Below are 24867 nucleotides of genomic sequence, written 5' to 3' on the forward strand. Positions count from 1 at the left end.
AGGGGTGTGTGGCGCTCCTCATATCTACAAAAGGACGAAGGTCCAAGTCTTTAGAGTCTGGGTGTTTCCTGTCTTGTGAGACATGGACGCTATCCTGTGACCTGAGACGAAGACTGGACTCCTTTGGTACTTTGTCTCTACGGGGAATACTTGGGTACCATTGGTTTGACTTTGTGTTGCTCATTGAGTCCCGAATGAGGCACATGACAAGCATTGTGAGGGAGCGTCAGTTACAGCACTACAGCCATGTGGCTCGATTACCCGAGGGTGATCCAGCTCATAAGATCCTCATTGTTTGGGACCCGAGTGGCTGGACCATGTCAAGGGGTCGCCCACGTAACACCTGGATGCGGCAGATGGAGGGTCATTTCCGGAGGGTAGGACTGGACCGCGTGTCTGCCCTTTGCCAACCGGGATCAGGAGCTGTTTGAACATGCAGTGGGTGCGGCAACACAGTGTACCAGTGCACGCTCCCCAGCTTGACTTGACCTGACTAGGTGGGGCATGGCAAAAAAAAGGTTGGGAACCACTGGGCTAGAGGAAAGGTGTTGTGGGATTACAAAGTTGGCGTTTTTCTGTTTGGCTTTTCTTTAACAGTGTCTCTCAGGACCACAACTATGAGAGAACTATAGGAGACTATAAAGTCAAAGACGTTCAATTTTTTGCTGTTACAGCCTTTTTTCTTCTTTACTGTTCAAGTAAACTGTTTTGTGATCCTTACTTCATCCGTCTGTTTTTTTTTTTTCTTTTCGAACCTGATGCGGAGGTCGCTACAATATAAATTACCGCTACATTTTCAACCGTGTGACACAAATGGGGACTGTGGAACCAGCATGTAGGTGAAGTAACCGATTACGCTGCTGGTCAAACTTTACATCACATACTGCATGTCCAATGGGGAAAAATATACTGCTCAAAAAATGAAAGGACCACTTTTTAATGAGAGTATAGCATCAAGTCAATGAACCTTCTGGACTATTGATCTCATCAGTTAAGTAGCAGAGGGGCTTGTTCATCAGTTTCAGCTGCTTTGTGCTCTAGAGGGGCAACAATGAGACGACACCCAAAACAGGAATGAATGGTTTAACAGGCGGAGGGAGGTCACGGACATTTTTCTGTTCATCTGTTTTGTCACTCATGTTGCATTTGGCTACAGTCAGTGTTACTACTGGAAGCATGAGGCCATAGCTGGACCCTACAGAGGTGGCACAGGTAGTCCAACTTCTCCAGGATGGCAGGCACATCAATACGTGGCCATTGCCAGAAGGTCTGCTGTGTCTCCCAGCTCAGTCTCAAGGGCATGAAGGAGATTCCAGTAGACAGGCAGTGACTCTAGGAGTGCTTGGACAGGGCCCATCGTAGAAGGTCCTTAACCCATCAGCAGGACCCATCGGTATCTGCTCTTTTGGCCAAGAAGGAACGGGATGAGCACTGCCAGAGCCTACAAAATGACCTCCAGCAGGCAGGCAGGCCACTGGTGTGAATGTCTCTGACCAAACAATCAGAAACAGACTTCATGAGGGTGGCCTGTGGGCCCGACATCCTCTAGTGGGCACCATGTAACTCGATTGGCATTTGCCATAGAATACCAGAATTGGCATGTGCACCACTGGCGCCCTGTGCTCTTCACAGACGAAAGCAGGTTCACCCTGAGCACATGTGACAGATGTCAAAGGGTCTGGAGAAGCCGTGGAGAACGTTATGCTACCTGTGACACTGTTCAGCATGACCGGTATGGAGGTGGGTCAGTGATGGTATATCTGGGGAGGCATATCCACAGACCTCTACAGGGTAGACAACGGCACCTTAACTGCAATTAGATATCGGGATGAAATCCTTGGACCCATTGTCAGACTCTATGCTGGTGCAGTGGCTCCTGGGTTCCTCCTGGTGGACAACAATGCCCGGCCTCATGTGGCGAGAGGATGAAGGAATTGATACCAATGACTGCCTCACCCCCCGCCCACACTCACTCGCCTGACCTCAATCCAATAGAACACCTCCGGGTGGGACATTATGTTTGGGCTCATCCGATACCTCAGCCTGTCCAGGAGCTCAGTGATGCCCTGGTCCAGATCTGGGAGGAGATCCCCAAGGACACCATCCATTGTCTCATTAGGATGTTGTCAGGCATGGTGGTGGGATACAAACTACTGATTACGATTTGGAGTTGCTGCAATGACATTTCGGCCAAATGGACTCGCCTGTCTGCCATATCCTTTTTTCCCTTTGATTTTCGGGGTGTCTTTGAATTCAGCCCTCTCTCTGTCAGTTGATCATTTTCATTGCCATCCTTTCATTTCTAACACATCACCATGTCAGTCCATAGCAGTAGAGGCAGCCAACAGGATTTATTTTCCCATTGAGATCTGATGGGTTTTCAAAGTGCTCCTTTCATTTTTTTGAGCAGTTTTTAAAAATGGCCTCGTGAAGTCCAACGTTTTCCTAAAAGCGAAAGCAGAGTTTCACTTTCACATCAGCGGGGTTGCAGATTAAGCACAAGCAGGCAGACACAGATAGGGCCTATTTGATTTGATGTTATTTTTTCGAAAATACAAATAAATCGCACAAAATTTAGACGTAATAAATATTCGTTAAAATCCACTATTGTGCTTATCTGAATATCGTATTCGGATTTGGCTCCACTCCTACATTACAACGTTTTTTTCTGGACCTAAACCAGTTCTAAAATGTCACATAAAACTGAACTAGTTGACGTTCAAGTTCTTCACTTGCAAATATGTTATGTTAAGTTCATCGTACGTAGAAACATGAGCTTGTTCAGTGAACGCACTCTTGTCAACTCGTTCATGCAGAACACTGCGGACAAGCCACCATAGCAAACAGAGAGGAGACATACAGACCACCTCACTGCCTTTGTTAGATCATCTGGCTGATGGCCACAGTGACAACAGACAGGAGGCTACGTTGGGAAGTGTTGCCCACTGACTGGCTACAACAGACCCATCCCACCATTGTATCAGTCCCCCCAACCACACACAATTACTGACCTTTCCGGCATAATGCAGCACGGTGAACGAGGGGCCTTGATCCTTTGGTGCAGGGTTGCCATTTCCATCCTTGGTGGGAATGTACACAACGTTCAGGTTGGACGATTCCAGCTGAGACTGAAGCTTTTTAGAAAGGTTCGGCTCGGCGGGCCGCAGCGCCTGGCTTTCTTCATCAAGGGCCGACAAAAGGCCGTGAGGTTTCTGAAAGAGAAGACATAATGCAGGGTTGTTTTTGACATTCTCGGGAAGTGCAGCCTTTGGTAAATCAGACGTTCTTTTCATCATGGCGGGCACACAGCACGCCAGGCGTCTCGCTTTACGTTTGACACACACTGTGTCGCGTGCCATCGCTCCATCCGGACGGAAATGACAAGAACTCTGCGATCCATTTTACAGTGCAGGCTGTCTGATTTGACCGTCACAGGACATGAGAATAGGTGATAACGGTGCAGGTGAACTTTCTGAGTGTGAGGTTTCGCCCCAGAAAAACGAATCAGCAAACGATGGAAGATTATTAATGGCAAAACGAAATGCAATCCAATGTGTTACCGTATGTTACAGTATGTTGAAACGCAATAAATGTGCAGGTGGGCTATTTAATACTTTGAGGGCTAATTCATTTTATTGTTGGCCAAAAAAAACTCAAGTGTTCTGAAAAGCACCTAAAGCAATGGTTTCACACATAAATTAAGATAAAATATTTATTTATGAGAAACTAGGGGGCTTTTCTCCCTGCTTGCTTCGCTCACCAATACCCTCCCCCCCGGCCTGGGCTACGCCGGCAGCAACTTTGCGTCTCTGCTGCTCGCGATGTAGATTTCACTTTCACCAAACTACAAATCTTTTAATTCTCGTGGATATGCCTCTTCATTGGGAAGAAACACCACTTCTCCCTGATGGCAACATGAATTAGACGATCTACAAGTCTCTGACTTAAACTTTAAAGCCAAACACTATCTAGATAATTCTGTCATATCCATATTCGATCTCTTTTCGTTTTTACCTTTTCATCAATATCGCATTGAATTTTGATTCCGTGTTTGGAATTACATCGTGACAACGCAACGTATGACGGCCCGTGAGTGAATATTGTTTCTTTGTCTCAACACGAACTGTGTCTGACAATAACATTCACACAAATGAGAGATGATTGAACCGTGTGTGTGGTTGTAAATGTTTTAGATGTGGGCGGGACTTTTCCAAATCTCTCTGCATAAAGTCTTGCCTCGCGGGATTTCACTTTCACCAAACCGCACATTTTTTAATTCTCGTGGATACGCCTCTTCATTGGGAAGAAACACTACTTTTTCCTGATGGCAACACGAATTAAACGATCTACAAGTCTCCGACTTAAAGTTTAAAGCCAAACAATATATTCGATCTCTTGTCGCTGTTCCGTTATTTCACCGAGTAATAATTTCCGTTTGTTTGCGCTAATGCGATCTTTACTATCATTATTTGAGACTTTTGAATTTTTGTACTTCCATATCATATCTCTAACCTGCTCTGCATGTGTATCATGCCAACATTTTTTGAATTCTTTACGATGTTCTATTTTGTCATCTACTCTTTGTCTTTTATTTCCTGCCCCGGGTCTGGTTAAATCTCTTGGTACAAAGTCTCGTCTCGTGGGATGTGAAAGTCACGTCTCATTCCAAGATTTTTTTAACATAATAGAGAGATTAAATTTTGTTAATATTTTTTTTTTGTAAGTAAATATGACTATTTACTAAAAAAAATGTTATTCCCATCCACCCACCAATCCATATTCTGATGCTTATCAGGGTCCACATTGCAGGGGCAGCAGTCTAAAATTAGACACCCAGACATCCTTTTTCTCCTCCAGGCAAGACGCCAAGGTGTTCCCAAGCCAGCAGAAAAAATATAATCTCTCCAGCGTGTCGTGGGTCTTCCTCAGGAGTCTCCTCGTTGTTGGACATACCTGAAACAGCTCACCACCGGGGAGCATCCTAATCAGATACCTGAACTACCTCAATGGGGCTCCTGTCGATGTGGAGGAGCAGCAGCTCTACTTTGAGCTTCTCACAAATGTATGCATTCCTCTCTCTAAGGGTGAGCTCATATATACTGTGGAGATAACTCATTCTTGACACTTGTATGAATGGGTTCCTTTGGTCACAGTCCACAGCTTGTGACCATAGATTAAGACAAGAACAAACATGGTATTGCCCAACGTATTGGGACCCCCCCCCTCCAAATTCATTGAATTCAGGTGTTCCAATCACTTCCATGGCTGCAGGTGTATAACATTAAGCACATCGGCATGCAGACTACTGGCTTCTACATACATTGGTGACAGACTGGGTCGCTCTCAGGAGCTCAGTGAATTCAAGCCTGGTACCGTGAGAGGATGCCACCTGTGCAGTAAGTCCATTTGTGACATTTCCTCGCTACTAAATATTCCACGGTCAACTGTTAGTGGTGTTATAACAAAGTGGAGGTGTTGTCATGTAAGATTTCGCATATAACTTGATAAATGTTTTGTATGTCTTTATTTGTAATTTAAGCGAAGCAATGTAATTTAGTGGTACTTTGGTGAGAGGCATTTGTGTTTGCCCCCCCGTTTGCGACTTTTCTTTGTAATGAATAATTAATGATATTAGAAATAACATAATATATCCCTCCAACACTAAGGATCCTCCTAAACCCCAGCATCCTGTTATAAACAAATTAAACTCTTTCACTAGGATAGATTTACCTGATTTACAAAAAATAATCTCTCAATTAAAATCCTCCACCTGCGTCCTTGACCCAATACCAACAAGGTTTTTCAAAGATGTATCGGGCGTGCTAATTGATAATATTCTTGACATAGTAAATTCGCCATTAGATACGGGGGTCTTCCCAGACTGTCTTAAGACTGCTGTAGTTAAACCCCTACTTAAGAAACATAATCTCGACCCCTCAGCTCTTGAAAATTTTAGACCCATCTCTAACCTGCCTTTCTTAAGTAAAGTTCTGGAGAAGGCAGTCATTATGCAGTTAAATGACCACCTCAATAAACCTGCTATTCTTGATAAATTTCAGTCGGGTTTTAGAACAAATCACAGCACAGAAACTGCACTCGTTAAAGTAGTAAATGACTTGCAGGTGAATGCAGACAGAGGCCATTTATCTGTTCTCATCCTCTTAGATCTGAGTGCTGCATTTGACACCATTGATCACAATATTCTTAGAAATCGCCTTAGTCAATGGGTGGGCCTCTCTGGCAGGGTCTTAAATTGGTTTGAATCCTACCTGACAGGGAGAAAATTTTTGTTAGTTGTGGTAATTACAACTCAAGACACATGATATTCAATATGGTGTTCCACAAGGCTCTATCCTGGGTCCGCTGCTCTTCTCAATCTACATGCTTCCGTTAGGTCAGATTATCTCAGGCACAACGTGAGCTACCACAGCTATGCTGATGACACACAGCTGTACTTATCAATAGCACCTGATGACCCTGACTCTCTTGATTCACTAACACAATGTCTGACTTGTATCTCAGAATGGATGAATAGTAACTTTCTCAAGCTAAATAAAGAGAAAACTGAAATCTTAGTGATTGGCAATAATGGATACAATGAGGCTATTAGAAATAAACTGGATACATTAGGATTAAAAGTCAAGACGAAGGTAAAAAGCTTAGGGGTAATTGTTGACTGTAATCTGAATTTTAAATCGCATATTAATCAGATCACTAGGACAGCATTTTTCACTAAGAAACATAAGTAAAGTTAGACCGCTTATATCACTGAAAGATGCTGAGAAATTAGTTCACGCGTTTGTTTTCAGTCGACTAGATTACTGTAACGCACTCCTCTCAGGACTACCCAAAAAAGACATAAATTGTTTGCAACGAGTGCAGAATGCAGCTGCTAGAATCCTAACTAGGAAAAGAAAATCCGAACACATTTCTCCAGTTTTAATGTCACTACACTGGTTACCTGTGTCATTCAGGATTGACTTTAAAATTCTGCTTATGGTTTATAAAGCCTTAAATAATCTCGCCCCATCTTATATATCGGAATGTCTGACACCTTATATTCCAAATCGTAACCTCAGATCCTCAAATGAGTGTCTCCTTAGAATTCCAAGAACAAAACTTAAAAGAAGTGGTGAGGCGGCCTTCTGCTGCTATGCACCTAAAATCTGGAATAGCCTGCCAATAGGAATTCGCCAGGCTGATACAGTAGAGCACTTTAAAACACTGCTGAAAACATATTACTTTAACATGGCCTTTTTATAACTTCAATTTAACTTAATTTAACTTAATCTTGATACTCTATATGTTCAATTCATCATAACTACTCATAGTGGCTCTAAAATCCGTACTGACCCCAACTCTCTTCTGTTTCTTTTCTCCGGTTTCTTTGTGGTGGTGGCGCAGGCCACCACCACCTACTCAAAGCTTCATGATGCTCCAACAGTGATGGTTGGATTAAAAGCCAGAAGTCTACGTGACCATCATCATCAAGTCCTTCCATGAGAACCCTAAATCCAAAGAGGACTGTTTCATTTATGTTAGGTAGAATGCCCAGAGGGGACTGGGCGGTCTCATGGTCTGGAATCCCTACAGATTTTATTTTTTCTCCAGCCATCTGGAGTTTTTTGTTTTTCTGTCCCCCCTGGCCATTGGACCTTACTCATATTCGATGTTAATTAATGTTGATTTATTTTGTTTTTCTTATTGTGTCTTTTATTTTTCTATTCTTTTATTATGAAAATGTGCTATATAAATAAATGTTTGCTTGTTGCTGTTGTTGTAATTTTACGACAGTATTTGGGGGATGTGTCTTAAACCAGTTTGATGAGTATTTCTCTGCTAAAGTCTTTCTCACATCCCCCACATAAAGCCAGGTTAGCTTAACACATGGTCTTGGGGGATTGCAGGTGTTAAGATGTACTATTTCCCCCATTGGTCTGAGATATGGCTGTCTGGATTGGCTGTAGGGGTTGGACAGAAAACCTATAAATTTGCTTGCTCAACCACTCTCTAACCAACATATGATGAAGAAGCATCTCTCTTGCTAACCTGTGATGATGCAGAAGTATCTTTCTCTTGCTAACAACTGAAGAAGACCATCACACCATGAACTGAAGACAACACAATGAAGAGCACAGCTTCAGCCATTTTGAACAGACATGTGGCTAAAAGCTGAGCACCAATGATGCCTTAACTACAGACATTAAGTAACTACAAGTCTGTGTGCCACCTGAGTTACACATCACCATTTGATCAGGTTGTATGGTTGCCAATATTCAAATGTACTTTGCATTTTGTTATTATTTATGAATATTATCAGTAATACATTATTTTATGTGTAACTTAACTCCTGTTTGTCTTTTTACTACATCTAATTGCCTGAGGTTATAGATATAGAAGGGAAGTTGGGGATAAGTTATATACAATAATACCTTATATACAGTGGTAAGTCTGTGAGATTAGGTATTCTAAGGCTACATATTAATAATACAATAGGGGAAAGTAGACCAATATATACAGTATATTACTCTACCAAGATAAAACAGGAGGCAATTAGGAACAGCAGCAACTCAGCCATGAAGTGGTAGGCCACATTAAATCACAGTGCGGGAACAGCACATGCTGAGGTGTGCAGAAGTCGCCAGCTTTCTGCAGAGTCAATAACTACAGACATCCAAAAGCTCAAGAACAGTGCAGCGTAGAGAGACAGAGCTTCAAGGATTGGGTCGCCAAGGCCGTGCAGCTTCAGCCAAGCCTGACATCACCAAGTGCAATGCAAAGCGTCATATGCAGTGGTATAAAGCCCACCACACGCCACTGGACTCGAGAGCAGGGCAGACGTGTTCTCTGCAGTGACGAATCACGCAATCTGATGGACGAGTCTGGCCAGGAGAACGGGACTCGCCAGACTGCATTGTGCCAAGTGGAAAGTTTGGTTGGGGGTTATGGTGTGGGGCTGGGCTTCTCGCCTTAGTTCCAGTGAAAGGAGCTCTTAATGCTTCAGCATACAAGGCCATTTTGGACAATTTCATGCTCACAGCTTTGTGGGAGCAGTTTGAGGATGGCAACATGACTGGGCACACACGAGTGCACAATGCAAGGTCTATAAAGAAATGGAGGAGCGAGTTTGGTGTGGAGTAACTTGACTGGCCTGCACAGAACCCTAACCTCAACCTGACAGAACACCTTTGGAATGAATCCGAGCAGAGACTGCGAGCGAGCCAGGCCTTCTCATCCAACATCAGTGCCTGACCTCACAAATGCTCTCCTGGTCACAAATTCCCATAAACACACTTCCCAGAAGAGTTGAAGCTGTTAGAGCTTCAAAGGGTGGGCCGACTCCATATTAAAGCCTACGTATTAAGAATGCCCTTTCTCGAACCGTCACCTTATCGTGGTGGAGGGGTTTGCATGTCTCAATGATCCTGGTAGGGCCACCCAAGGCAAACTGGTCCTAGGTGAGGGATGAGACAAAGAGTGGTTCAAACAAACCTCCTATGAAGAATAAAAAAAAAATTTGATACCGTTTTCTCTCGCCCGGTCGCGGGTCATCAGGGCCACCCTCTGGAGCCAGGCCTGGAGGAGGGGCTCGATGGCGAGCGCCTGGTGGCCGGGCCTGCACCCATGGGGCTCAGCCAGGCACAGCCCAAGGAGGTAACGTGGGTCCCCCTTCCCATGGGCTCACCACCTATGGGAGAGGCCAAGGAGGTCGGGTGCAGTGTGAGTTGGGTGGTGGCCGAAGGTGGGGACCTTGGCGGTCCGATCCTCAGCTACAGAAGCTGGCTCTTGGGATGTCCTGGATGCCTCCCTGGTGAGGTGTTTCGGGGCCGCCTCCCAGTTAGACGTCCCTGAAAAAGACCCAGGACACTCTGGAGGGACTATGTCTCCCAGCTGGCCTGGGAACGCCTCGGGATTCTCCCGGAAGAGCTAGAAGTGGCCAGGGAGAGGGAAGTCTGGGCATCTCTGCTCAAGCTGCTGCCCCCCGCGACCCGATCTCGGATACGCGGAAGACGATGGATGGGTATTAAGAATGGGATGTCATTAAAGTTCATGTGTGTAAAGGCAGGCGTCTCAATACTTTTACCGATATAGTGTAGATCAAGTGGTAAATCAAGAGCTTTGCCTTGTGGATCAGCTCACCACAACTGACTGGAGTAATGTCCACATCACTGCTCTGATCCACCTCTCGATCTACCCTTCCCTTCTTCCATCACTCATGAACAACAACTTAAAATCCACTTGAGGCAGTAACTCATCCTCAACCTGGACAGGGCACTCCAAACTTTTCCAGCTGAAAACCATAACCTCAGACTCGAAGGTGCTGATCCTCATCTGGGTCACTTCACACTCGGCCACAAACCTCCTCAGTGCGTATCAAAGGTCACAGCAGGACCACATCACCCACAAAAAAGCAGAGATGTGATCCTGAGGCAACCAACCTGGACACTCTGCACCTAGAAATTCTGTCCATAACAAATATTCTTTAAACAAAGAACGATACACACTTGGAATAAGCGACCAAGCAGCGTGGTGGACAGAAGGACTTTAGGGACTTTCAAAAGCTCGACTTGATGTTTTTTTGGAAGAATTAAGTGGATGATAGGACTGGCGAGTATTGTTGGACTGAATGGCCTGTTCACGTCCAGATTGTTCTAATGTTCAAATGAATAGAACCGGACACAACATGCAGCACTAGCAGAATCCAACACCCACCGAGAACCGATTTATCGCTGACAATGTAAACCAAGCTTTCGATCAAGTTGTGCAGGGGCCAAAAAGACAACAACTGCTAGCCCAGAACCCCAAACTCCCAAAGTAACCCCACAGGATACCCCAAAGGGTGCCTTTTCCATATCACCAAAGCACATGTAGACTGGTTGGGCGCACTCTCATGAACCCTTCGGAATCCTCGTGATGGTAAAAAGCTGGTTCAGTGTTCCACAACCACCATGATATCTGTATCGTTCCTCCTGAATCCGAGGGTTAATCATCAGCCGGATCCTAATTTCCGTAACCCTGTGAGGTCCGCGGCTGATTGGCGTTTTAAATAAATAATCTCCAGATTCGCGTCTTCATGGGGGTAGCGTGATGAGAGTGGTGCCCATGAATGGGTTGCACAGGTGTAGGATCGCCCGCGTCCCTAACATGCTAATTGTTGCAGTTGCGCCAGGCCCCCCGTGTTTAAAAAGGGAAGTGCGAATGCGAGAAGGAGAGAAAAAAAGGAGGTTAAAGTGAGAAGAAGTGAGGCAGGGGTGTGAGAGAAGAGCCGGTGTGAGGAAACAAAGCAGGCAGATGGGTATGGAGTGTGGGTGGCCAGCACTCAGTAAAGGGGCAGTGGGTCCCCAAGCGACCAAGTAGCAAGAGCAACTCAGGAATGTGTTCTCACCAGGAAGAGCCGGCAGATTTTCAGTGGTGGGAGGACAGGGAGCATCACGCCAGGAGGAGCCGACGGGGTTGCCCATTGGAATGCCGAGGAAGTGGTGACAGGGAGACCAGTCAGGGCAAAAGGTTGTCCGCGTTTGCTGGTCATCTTCTCCTTGGTCTGCAAGAGCCGGGAAGGTATTAGCCAAGATAGAGTTTGGTTTTAAAGAGGATCCGAGGCTAGTGTTTTAGTGGAAATTTATTGCCATTGTTTTAACCTCCACTTTCATGAGAACAATCTGGACGAGAACAGGCCATTCAGCCCAACAAGTCCTATTATCCACTTATTTCTTCTAAAATAACATCAAGTCCAGTTTTGAAAGTCCCTAAAGTCTTACTGTCCACCACACTACTTGGTCACTTATTCCAAGTGACTATTGTTCTTTGTGTAAAGAAAAACTTCCTAATGTTTGTGTGAAATTTCCCCTTCACAAGTTTCCAACTGTGTCCCCGTGTTCTTGATGAACTCATTTTAAAGTCACCGTCGTGATCCACTGGACGAATTCCCTTCAAATCAAGTCTCCTCTTCATCTCCTGTAAAGGCTCAGCTCTTTTAATCTTTCCTCATAATTCATCCCCTGTAGCCCTGGAATCAGCCTAGTCGCTCTTCTCTGGACCTTCTCTAGTGCTGCTATGTCCTTTTTGTAGCCTGGAGACCCAAACTGCACCCAGGACTCTGTGGTGTTATGGGTCCACATCTCGCTCAGCAAAGGCCGTTTCTTTTTAAATAAATAATCACTGCACTCACGGCAGCTTCATGACGGAGCGTAGTGGCCATAGCAAGCCACGGGGTGATCTGCGGTGTGGGTGTTTCTCACCTAGTGCACAGGTGAGGGACTGCCCACATCCGTGATTGTTCCCGTGGCTATTGTGCTGCAGCTGTATAAAAGAAGCGCGAGTCGGTGTGGTAGTAAAAAAGGAAAGAACAAGAGAGAAAAGGAAGAGAGGACGGCGGTTACAGGGAGCGAGGAAGCAAGGCGGTGCAAGAGAGAGACAGAGACACGCGGAGCGTGGGCGAACGAAGGCCGTGGGCAGCTGCGAGGAAGCTGGGTGTTAGGCGTTGGAGTTGGAAGTCGCTCCCGCTGAGCGATCAGGTAACGGGAGTGACCAGAGAAAGGCGACTGGCCACTGAAGGCCGGAAAGGCAGCGGGAGCCGCGAGACTTGGTGTTGCAGTCCTTGGTGTGGGCGTCCTGGAGACCAAGGAGTCCAAGTCTCAGACCAGACCTGTGTTAGTGAATGGAAAAGGGCAGCTGCAGAGAGAGCGTCTCGCCTGCTGCAAAGCCTAGTCGGGAGAAGCAGGTGAGACGCTAATGCTAACAAAGAAGCACCGAGCTTGTTATTGGATTTTAAAAGATTGCTTCCTGTTTGAACGTTTTAACCTCGATTTTAAAGGATTGTTTTTTCTATTGTTTTTATTAACCTCCACGATTTCTTTTAATGGATTATTTATTTGATGACTCTTTTTGAATCACTGCACTTTATGGACACTTTGCTTTTGTTGGATTTTTAATAAAAGCACTTTTGCACATTTGAACCATTCCCTTGCCCAATTGTTATTGCCTCAACTGTCTAGCTCATCGGTGACATTACTGACGGCGTTGGGTTCAAGGGCTTCCAAACAGTGATGGGAGCGTGGAGCCGAACCCACATCGTCACAGATGAGGCCTCACCAGTGTGTTATAAAGCTTGAGCAGAACCTCCTGTGACTCGTACTCCACACGTCAAGGCGCTATATAACCTGACATTCTGTTAGCCTTCTTAATGGCTTCTCAACACTGTCGGGAAGTCGATAGCTTAGAGTCCACTACGACTCCTAACTCCTTTTCATAAGGTGGACTCTCGATTTTCCGACCGCCCATTGAGTATTCAAACCTCACATTTTCTCTTCCTATGTGTAATTATTTATATTTATTGATATTAAATTTCATCTGCCAAAAATCTGCCCAATTCTGTATGCTATCCAAGTCCTTCTGTGATGATATAACAGATTCCAAATTATCTGCTAATCCACCTATCTTGGTATCATCTGCAAACTTAACCAGCTTATATCCATCCATCCATTATCCAACCCGCTATATCCTAACTACAGGGTCACGGGGGTCCGCTGGAGCCAATCCCAGCCAACACAGGGTGCAAGGCAGGAAACAAACCCTGGGCAGGGTGCCAGCCCACCGCAGGGCACACACCCACACACCAAGCACACACTAGGGACAATTTAGAATCACCAGTCCTCCTAACTTGCATGTCTTTGGACTGTCGGAGGAAACCTATGCAGACACGGGGAGAACATGCAAACTTCACGCAGGGAGGACCCAGGAAGCAAACTCAGGTCTCCTAACTGTAAGGCAGCAGCACTACCCACTGCGCCACCGTGCCGCCCTGTTCCTTATATTCCTATCTAAATCATTTCTAGATATTAAACACAGCAGCGGCCCCAGCACCGACCCCTTCTGGTCACCACTCTTAACATCACCCAATTCTGATAAGGTTCCTCGCACCATCACCCTCTGCTTCCCTCTGTGCCAATTCACTTCTTTCATGGATGATTTTATTCATTACCTTTTGTGCACTGCACATTTTGGAACGCTTTTGATTTTGAGTTGTTTTTAAAAAAAGCGCTTGCGCACTTTTCACCGTCTCCATGACTCCTGTGTGTTTTGTCCTCATCTGCCAAGCTCATGATGGTCTTGGGTTCAAGAGGCTCCCAAAATGGAAGAGGGAGCAAGGGGCCGACCCGCACCATCACACGCTGGCACAGGCCTTCCCAAGGAGGCTAAGGAGTGTGAGCCCTCTAAAGTTGGGGCGCACCCTTCTAGTCCACTTTGTTAAATATGGGGTCCTCCAATCCAGAGGCGTTTTAAGAAAATGTTATTACGTGTAGTAGAAATTTATAAATACCAAAATATCAACATAACTACACAAAGAACACTAAGGCCTGTCTAGTGTTCACTTCTGTACTGGTGGAGATCACGTACACGTCCTTCGTGTGACATGTTTTGAGACAGTTGCCTACACACAGACCGTGGTCACACAGGTGTCAGCAGTGGGATCTGAACCTCAGACTATGACATCCAAAGCCTTAACCACTACACCACACTGCCCCCCTTGATTGAATTTTCCTGTTTCAGACCCCTGTTCCACTATTAAGGTAATGGCTATTAGATTTGGTTGCTATTTTTGCATTACCTGTCTGTTCTTCTTCTTTATCTTTAAATAAATCTTGACATATCAATGAACTTGTTTGGATTTTTCATTTGGTCAGGGAGTTTTTAAGTTTTATCTGTTTCTTAATTGTATATGTGAAACGTTTAAAACCTCAGCCCCATTTTGGGCCCATGCAGGCCAGAAAGCCTGACTTTTGAGTTTGTGTCAGGCTGCCCAGGAGTGAGGCCCGGGCCTGTTGGAGTTCTAGTCTGCCTTTGGTTAATTTTGTAACCAAGTACTCAAATCACAACAATCTGCAAAACAGACTTTTTAAATAAGAAATCAATGTTTGTTTAATTCAGCACCTTCTATCATGTATCACTTAACAAAGCAAATCACATTAAAAACAATCTACAAAGCACTGCATGACTCATCTCAGCTTGAACACGGGCTGCATGTGGACACTCATCAAAGAAAGGCACCAACGTGCGGGCTCCACCAGGAGGGAACTCCCAAGCACAAGCCCTACGGCTCCAAACGGCAGCTCCAGTTCATGTCTAAGAAATGTGGAGGAGGTGCACTGCAACAAGCATTAGGGGGTCCACATCAGAGGCAGGCTCAAGTCTCTGAGAGAGTGTGCTCCTTTAAGGTGGGTAGGGGCATCCTACACCTGTCCTTAACTCTGTCACGGTCACTGTGGTGTGCTGGCTGGGCCAGTAAAATAACAACAGAGGGCACAGAATCAACAAGCTAATTAAAAGGTGCTCAGTAATGGGACATACTCTGGACCCCTGGAGGTAAAAGTGGAGGAGAAAATGAAGACAAAAATGAGTATCAATATGACCAATGCTGACACTGAGGAACTTAAGGCAAGAGAAGTGCGTCAAGAACCACAACTGGGGCTCCTCCATGCCTGTGGTAATGCACCTTTATAGTGCCTGACTGGGACTGCACTCGTGTCACAGCCGAGTCACAAGGTGTCTTCTTTTTATACAATTATTGGGTGTGTTGGGAGAGGGGAGGATATTGTCGTTTGTTATAATAATCACATCTGTCTGTCTGCTATAGCTATGATATAATGCCTTTCTTATCTATCTATCTATCTATCTGTCTATCTATCTATCGTGCCTTTCATATCTCTTTATTTTACTAGTACATAATGCCTTTCACTCTGTCATTCTATTATACAGTGTCTATTTATCTTACTAGCATATAGTGTCTTTCACTTTATCTATCTATATATTATATAGTTCTTTTTACATTTATCTATCTTACTAGTATTTAGTGCCTTTCAATCTATGTAAAATATATAATGCCTTTCACATCTACAGTATCTATGTAAAATAGTGCTTTTCAGTTTATGTATATTTGTATGTATGAAACTATCTAGGTATTACAATACTTTCACATCTACTGTATCTATCTCTTATATAGTGTATTTCAGATCTATCTATTATATAATGCCTATCTCATCTATCTGTATACCATATAGTGCCATTCATATCTATAGTATTTATTTTTATAGCACCTTTTACATTTATCTGTGTGTCATATAGTGCTGTTCACACCTCTTTATCTACTGATTATATGGTGCCTTTCACATCTATTTATCTCACTAGTATTTATCCATCCATCCATTATCCAACCTTCTATATCCTAACACAGGGTCATGGGGGTCTGCTGGAGCCAATTCCAGACAACACAGGACGCAAGGCAGGAAACAGATACTGTAGATAGATAGATAGATAGATAGATAGATAGATAGATAGATAGATAGATAGATAGATAGATAGATAACTTTATTAATCCCAAGAGGAAATTCACATAATCCAGCAGCAGTATACTGATCCAAAAAACAATATTAAATTAAAGAGTAATAAAAATGCATGTAAAAAAGACAATAACTTTGAGTAATGTTATCATTTACTCCCCCGGGTGGAAGTGAAGAGTCGCATAGTGTGGGGGAGGAACGATCTCCTCAGTCTGTCAGTGGAGCAGGACGGTGACAAAAGTCTGTCACTGAAGCTACTCCTCTGTCTGGAGATGACACTGTTCAGTGGATTCTTCATGATTGACAGGAGTTTGCTTGATGGCCATCGCTTTGACACAGATGTTAAACTGTCCAACTTTACTCCTACAATACAGCCTGCCTTTTTAACAAGTTTGTCAAGGTGTGAGGCGTCTTTCATCTTTATGCTGCCACCCCAGCACACCACCGCATATAAGAGGGCACTCGCCACAACCGTCTGGTAGAACATCTGCAGCATCTTATTACAGATGTTGAAGAATGCCAACCTTCTCAGAAACCCCGGGTAGGGCACCAACCCACCGCAGCACTAGTATATAGTGCCTTTCATTTTGTCTATCTATGTAAAATTGTGTTTTTCAGTCTGTGCAGGTTTGTTTGTATATAAGTGTCTATGTATTATACTGTCTTTCTCTTCTATCTATGTATTAGACAGATCTGAAAGGCATAATATATCTATAATAGAGTGCCTTTAACATCAATCTATCCATTATACAGTCCTTTTAGATCTATCTATTATATAGTGTCTTTCAGATCTAGCTGTTTATCACATCTATGTATCTATTTTTATAGTACCTTTGTATCTATTAATCATATAGTGCCTTTCACATCTATCTATCTATATATCTATCATTATATAGTGCCTTTCATTTCTATCTATCTATCTATCTATCTATCTATCTATCTATCGTGCCTTTCATTTCTATCTATCTATCTATCTATCATTATATAGTGCCTTTCATTTCTATCTATCTGTCTTTCTAAATGTTTTTCTCTTATCAGAAATACAGCATCTAGCAAAGGAGTCCATGATACCAGTAAGCCCAGCACTGATCTATTTCTAGTTGTGTCCCCCTCATTAATCAGTGACGTCTCCTGACTTACCCACATAAGCGTGTTTTGCCAGATCTCTTCGATAATTACGAGCGACGGCAGATCAAAGCTGTTATTGTAACGCGGCTCCTAAAACTCTTGGCTTCCCTCCAGCGCCTGGAGAGTCCTGGCATCAAAATGAATTGTGCAATGAAAGACATGCTGGGACATTTCCTCATAGTTGTTGTAAATTTTAATCTTTAGAGTGTTGTTGGTGGAGGAAATCAAGCAAACAAGCCATTACGGTGTGGCATTCGTGTAAACTTTTGTTTTTTTTTTTTTTGTAATATACAACCCTGCAACCGTTTCTATGGGGTGCTGCCAGGAATAGGAAGTAGAAAAAGTGTACGGGTGAAAGAGAAAATAACAAAAAAAAAAAAAGAAAAAAGCCACTTGACACTGTAAGACAACAGAGCTGGACGTAAAGGAACTGTGTGCACAAGGTCACATATGGATAATAAATAAAGAACACCATCAATGATTGGCTGTTGGGCGGATTCATGCGTTCACTTGGTGTTAGTAGCCGGAGAGGCTGAGGATGCTGAAATAAATCAAATGAGGACAATGTTGGCAAGAGCAGGCCATTCAGCCCATCAAGCTCATCCATCCTATTTACTGAGATCAACATCAAGTTGAGATTTAAATGTCTCTAAAGTGCTGCTCTCCACCACACTACTCAGTCCCTTATTCTATTATGTCTTCCTAACATACAGTATGTGCCAAGATCGCCCTTCACAAGTTTCCAGTTGTACCCTCATTTTCTTGTTGTAGATCTCCTTTTAAACTATCAGCTCGAATCCACTATATGATAGAACACAAGACATGTCCAAGGAGTATTTTGAGGATGAAGAAATACGACCAGGAGATGATCAAAAAGATAAGATATGTCATTGAAACAAAGCAAGAGATCAAAAACTGGGCAAGACAACAATCAGAAGTCGAAACCAGAAAGTCAAACCTGGTACCAGGGCCTACTTGAAAGTGAAACGAACAACTCGCTAAAGAGAATCAAATCCACTCAACAATAAAAGCTACCGTTACGGAAGATTATCCAACGACATAATGAAATGCAATCCAGCTTGTTAACTAGCATGTTGAGCAATTCGTTTTGGTAGCGTTTTACCGTATCAAAGTTAAAAACATGCCAGCCAAATGATTGATTGCCTTTCGCTATGGCATGCAGTTTTCATGTCAGTTAACAATGCGATACAAAAAGTGTGTTGTGTTTTAATCCGTGTCCATAGATTGGGTGCCGTAATTAAAAGCAAAGCCGTCGTATTGGACTTCACTTAGCGTCCTCTCTGAGTGAACTTCATTTTGATTCATCGTGTCAATACAGAATGTAATCAAATGACCAATCAACATCAAGAGGTGGGGCAAGGGGCGTCGACTGATGGGACACAAGGCCTCCCACTTCTAAACCTTTCTGTGTTCTGGTAGTAAGCATACATTTTGTCAAACTGGAGGGATTAATCAGAACAGTGCAAAGTCTGTTTTGTAAGTTTACTTTTAAATTATGTTAAGTTGTCTAAATTACGTGTAACACTGGCCTTCTATCATCTTGTTCCATGTTTCATTTGAAAGCTCTGACCGAATTTGTCAAGATGTTTAGCAGTAGCTGGTACTCTCATACTCATCCGCAGGTCACTGACCTTATTTAGGGGAAATCGATATATGGACATCTCGGTTGATGATTCACATTTCTTTGGGACATTCGCTCTTGAATGTGTTACTGTAGTAGGTGGAAATTCTTCTCCTGCTACCGTTTCTATCACTCAAACGAAATCGTCATCTAGTTTATGCTTTGCCTCAGGTCATGCTTAATTTTAAAATGTGTAACAAGCTCTCTGCTCACATGACACGTGTTTATATAGGGTCTAATGGGGTCTTTTCAGGAGACTTGTTGGCTGTAGACGGTACATCATAATCAGAAGCTCGCTGTCTGTAGGGCCAGGTTAACAAGAGCACCTCTGATCTTGACAGCTCAAAATCCACACCCTAGATAGATAGATAGATAGATAGATAGATATGAAAGGCACTATATGATAGATAGATAGATAGATAGATAGATAGATAGATAGATAGATAGATAGATATGAAAGGCACTATATGATAGATAGATAGATAGATAGATAGATAGATAGATAGATAGATAGATAGATAGAAAGAAAAAAGTTTGGGACCCCCTCTCAGCCTGCATAATAACTGACTCTCCTTTCAATAAAAAAGATAACAGTGGTATGTCTTTCATTTCCTAGGAACATCGGAGTACTGCAGTGTTTTCCGAACAAAGATTTTTAGTGATGCCGTATTTAGTTGTAAGAAATGAAATCAAATGTTTAAAATTGGCTGTGCACAAATGTGTGTCCCCTTCTCATTGTGCTGATTTGAATGCCTGTCACTACTCAGTGCTGATTACTTGGTTGGATGAGCTCATTAAGCCTTGAACTTCATAGACAGGAGTGTCCAGTCATGAGTGGTCAAAGGTATTTCAGGTGGTCAATTACAAGTTGTGCTTCCTTCCCTTTGACTCTCCTCTGAAGAGTGACAGACAGCATGGGATCCTCAAAGCAACTCTCATAAGATCTGAAAACAAAGATTGTTGAGTCTCATGGTTTAGGTGAAGGCTACAAAAGCCATCTCAGAGGTTTAAACTGTCAGTTTCAACTGTAAGGAATGGAATCAGGAAATGGAAGGCCACAGGCACAGTTGCTGTTAAACCAGCAGGTCTGGCAGGCCAAGAAAAATACAGGAGCGGCATATGAGCAGGATTGTGAGAATGGTGACAGACAACCCACAGATCACCTCCAAAGACCTGCAAGAACATCTCACTGCAGATGGTGTATCTGTACATCGTTCTACAATTCAGTACAATTTGCACAAAGAACATCTGTATGGCAGGGTGATGAGAAAGAAGCCCTTTCTGCACTCGCGCCACAAACAGAGTCGCTTGTTGTATGCCAATGCTCATTTAGACAAGTCAGATTAATTTTGGCACAAAGTGCTTTGGACTGATGAGAAAAATGGAGTAATTTGGTCAGAACAAAAAGCACTTTTGCATGGCGGAAGAAGAACACCGCATTCCAAGAAAAACACCTGCTACCTCCTGTCACATCTGGTGGAGGTCCCATCATGATGTGGGGCTGTGTGGCCAGTTCAGGGACTGGGGCCCTTGTTAAAGTCGAGGGTCGGATGAATTCAACCCAATATCAACAAATTCTTCAGGATAATGTTCAAGCATCAGTCACAAAGTTGAAGTCACGCAGGGGTTGGATATTCCAACAAGACAATGACCCAAAACACAGTTGAAATCTACAAAGGCATTCATGCAGAGGGAGAAGTACAATGTTCTGGAATGGCCGTCACAGTCCCCTGACTTGAATATCATCGAAAATCTATGGGATGATTTGAAGCAGGCTGTCCATCAAATTGAACTGAACTGGAGAGATTTTGTATGAAGAATGGTCAGAAATACCTCCATCCAGAATCCAGACACTCATCACAGGCTATAGGAGGACAGCGTCTGGAGGCTCAAAGGAGCAAAAGGAGGCTCAACTAAGTATTGATGTCATATCTCTATTGGGGTGCCCACATTTATGAACTTGTCTAATTTTGTTATAATGCATATTTTCTGTTAATTCTATAAATTTAATGTCACTGCTGAAATCCTACTGTGTCCATAAGGCATGTCGTATATTAAAAGGAAGTTGCTACTTTGAAAGCTCAGCCAATGAGAAACAAAAATCAACAGAATTAAGAGGGGTTCCCAAACTTTTTCATATGACTGTAAATCTTTATTGTCATTGTCACTTTTACAAAAGAACAACAAAATTGAAGGTCCTGTCATGTCGACTCAGTGTGAGGAATAAGAGTTAAAAAACAAGAGAAGGAACGGTAATGAGTGCATTTCAAATACTGTATATACAAATTGCACCGGTTGACTTAAGGTCTATATTGCACATTTAGAGAATGATATGGAGCAGTTTTATTTGAGTTCAGGGCCATGATTGCTTTTGGATAAAAGCTGTCTTTAAGGCGGTTTGTCCTGGTTTTCATTGCTCTGTAATGACAAAAGCTGGAAGAGGCAATGACCGGGATGTGATGAATCCTGTGAAATGTCTATTGCTTTTTTGCGGCATCGGGAGGAGTAGATTTCTTCCAACGTGGGGAGGGTACAACCAGTTTTTCTCTCCGCTGTCCTGACGACCCTCTGGAGCGCTTTCCTTTCCGAGGAACTGCAGCTACCGCACCACACACACAGACACACAGTCCGTATGTGAGCACACTCTCAATGGAACAATGATAAAAGGCAAGGAGCAGATTTTTTGGAGAGATGGTTCTTTCTGAGGATTCTCAGAAAACACAGTCTCTCCTGCGCCTTCTTCAGCAGCTCCTTCGTCTAGGCGCTCCAGGTCAGGTCATCCTCCAGCTCAAAGCCCAGAAACCTGAACACCGGTACCCTCTCTAAATTGGCCCCACCAATGCTGAGTGGCTGGATGTCAGTTTTGTTTTTTCAAGTCAATAACAAGCTCCTTCATTTTTGTGGTGTTGAGGAGCAGGTTATTGACTCTGCACCACAACAGACAGCCTCTCCACCTCATCCCTGTATGCCAGCTCACCTTCCTTGCACAAGATGTTTCCAACCACCGTCGTGTCATCCGCAAACTCTATGATCTTGTTGCTGTGGTGGGTGGGAACACAGTCATATGTGTAGAGGGTGTAGAGGAGCGGGCTGAGCACACAACCCTGCGGCGTCCCGGTGCTGAGGCTGAGAGGAGACCATTCAGTCCATTTGTTTAGCTAATAGCATAAGCTCTGCCAACATCTCCTCCAGATACTTCTTGAGGGTTGTGGTCTTTCTAAAGGACATAGCAGGACTAGAGTCATAGTCAGGGCCCATATGGGAGAAGCAGGTGAGACGCTAACACTAACAGAAGAAGCACCGGGCTTGTTGTTGTTGTTTTAAAGACTGCTTCCCGTAGGAACATTTTGACCTCTGATTTTAAGGATTGTTTTTTTTCTATTTCTGTGTTTTAACCTCCACGTTCTTGTATTGGACTATTTATTAAACTTTTTGGGAATCACTGCACTTTATTGGAACACTGTTTGTTTTGTTGACCATTTTAAATAAAAGCACTGTTGCACTTTTTGAACCATCCCATTGCTCAGTTATTGCCTACACTGACTAGCTCACTCGGTTTCATTATCGAGTGTGTTGGGTTTAAGGCTTCCAAATAGCAATGGGAGCGTGGAGCCAGAACCCACATCGTCACATTTCCTCCCACAGTCTAAAGACATGCAGGTTAGGTGCATTGGCGATTCTAAATTGTCTCTAGTGTGTGTGTGTGTGTGTGTGCCCTGCCCGAGGTTTGTTTCCTGCCTTGCGCCCTGTGTTGGCTGGGATTGGCTTCAGCAGAGTCCCGTGACCCTGTAGTTAGGATATAGCTGGTTGGATAATGGATGAACATTAGAACATTAGGACGCTCGAGACGAGAACAGGCAATTCAGCCCAACAAAGCTCGCCAGTCCTGTCCACTTATTTCCTCCAAGAAAACATCAAGTCGAGTTTGGAAAGTCCCTAACATCTTACTGTCCACCACACTACTTGGTCGCTTATTCCAAGTGTCTATCGTTCTTTGTGTAAAGAAAAACTTCTTAATGTTTGTGCGAAATTTACACTTAACAAGTTTCCATCTGTGTCCCCATGTTCTTGATGAACTCATTTTAAAGTCACCATCTCGATCCACTGGACTAATTCCCTTCATAATTTTAAACACTTCAATCAGGTCACCACTTAATCTTCTTTTGCTTAAACTGTAAAGGCTCAGCTCTTTTAATCGTTCCTCATAACTCATCCCCTGTAGCCCTGAATCAGCCAAGTCGCTCTTCTCTGGACCTTTTCTTGTGCTGTTATGTCCTTTTCGTAGCCTTGAGACCCAAACTGCACCCAGTACTCCAGATGAGGCCTCACCAGTGTGTTATAAAGACTGAGCAGAACCTCCTGTGACTTGTACTCCACACATCAAGGCGCTATATAACCTGTTAGCCTTCTTAATGGCTCCTGAACACTGTCTGGCAGTTGATAGTGTCGAGTCCACTACAACTCTTAAATCCTTCTCATAAGGTGGACTCTCAATTTTCAGACCTCACATATTTACTTCCTACTTGTAATATTTTACATGGACTTGCATTAAATTTATCCATCCATCCATCCATCCTCTTCCGCTTATCCGAGGTCGGGTCATGGGGGCAGCAGCTTGAGCAGAGCTGCCCAGATTTCCCTCTCCCTGGCCACTTCTTCTAGCTCTTCCAGGGGAAATCCCGAGGTGTTCTCAGGCCAGCCGAGAGACATAGTCCATCCAGCATGTCCTGGGTCTTCCCCGGGGCCTTCTCCCGATTGGACGAGCCCAGAACACCTCACATGGGAGGCGTCCAGGGTGCATCCTGATCAGATGCCCGAGCCACCTCATCTGACTCCTCTCGATGCGGAGGAGCAGCAGCTCTACTCTGAGCCCCTCCCGGATGACTGAGCTTCTCACCCTATCTTTAAGGGAAAGCCCAGACACCCTGCGGAGGAAACTCATTTCAGCCATTTATATTCGCGATCTCGTTCTTTCGGTCACTACCCACAGCTCACGACCATAGGTGAGGGTAGGAACGTAGATCGACTGGTTCTGAACACTGTCGGGGAGTTGATAGCTTAGAGTCCACCACAACTCCTAAATCCTTCTCATAAGGTGGACTCTCGATTTTCTGACCGCCCACTGTGTATTCAAACCTAATATTTTTACTTCCTATATGTAATACTTTACAATGGATGGATGGATGGATGTTAGGTTGAATGCCTAACATGGCCTTGAAACCCCTGCAGATTTAATTTTTTTTCTCCAGCCGTCTGGAGTTCTTTTTTTTTCTCTCTCTGGCCATAGGACCTTACATTTTTTTCTATGTTAATAAGTGTTGCCTAATTTTATTTTTTATATTTTGTCTTTTTTCTCTTTCTTCATCCTGTAAAACACTTAGAGCTCCATCATTTGTACGAAAATGTGCAATAGAAATCAATGTTGCTGTTGTTGTTTTCCTGAAACCCCAGCAGCAGTTTAAAGTGCAAGGACTGGAGGATTTGGGGGTTGCTGTTTTAGGAAGAAGTCCTGCAGGTGGAGCCTTTGCAGCGTCGGATTTCGCTGCCATTCACTACATTTTGTTTAACAGGCTGTCCCAAGTTCTCATTTGAGAATCACGTCTAGTCCCGTGAGCCTAATTCAGTCGTCACATTTGTTGGCTATTTAATGTGTTTATACGTGCTGTTGGTTTTCGTTCGTTATGAATGATTGTGTTCTGTTTTACGTTATTTCTGTTGATTTTGTTTATTATTTGTGAATGATGTACTGAGTCTTTAAAT

The 24867-nt window shown here is 43.8% G+C and overlaps 1 protein-coding gene across 2 annotated transcripts in view; it reads right to left on the reverse strand.

The window, feature by feature from the left end:
• myo16 (myosin XVI) overlaps positions 1-24867 on the reverse strand; it is a 743507-nt gene that overhangs the window by 195056 nt on the left and 523584 nt on the right. For both annotated transcript variants that reach the window (XM_039745919.1, XM_039745918.1), the window contains exon 23: positions 3012-3212. In XM_039745919.1, the coding sequence (XP_039601853.1) occupies positions 3012-3212 (201 nt within the window). The remainder of the gene's footprint in view (positions 1-3011; positions 3213-24867) is intronic.

This window comes from Polypterus senegalus, chromosome 2, assembly GCF_016835505.1.
Source record: "Polypterus senegalus isolate Bchr_013 chromosome 2, ASM1683550v1, whole genome shotgun sequence".
NCBI classification, from domain to species: Eukaryota; Metazoa; Chordata; class Cladistia; order Polypteriformes; family Polypteridae; genus Polypterus; species Polypterus senegalus.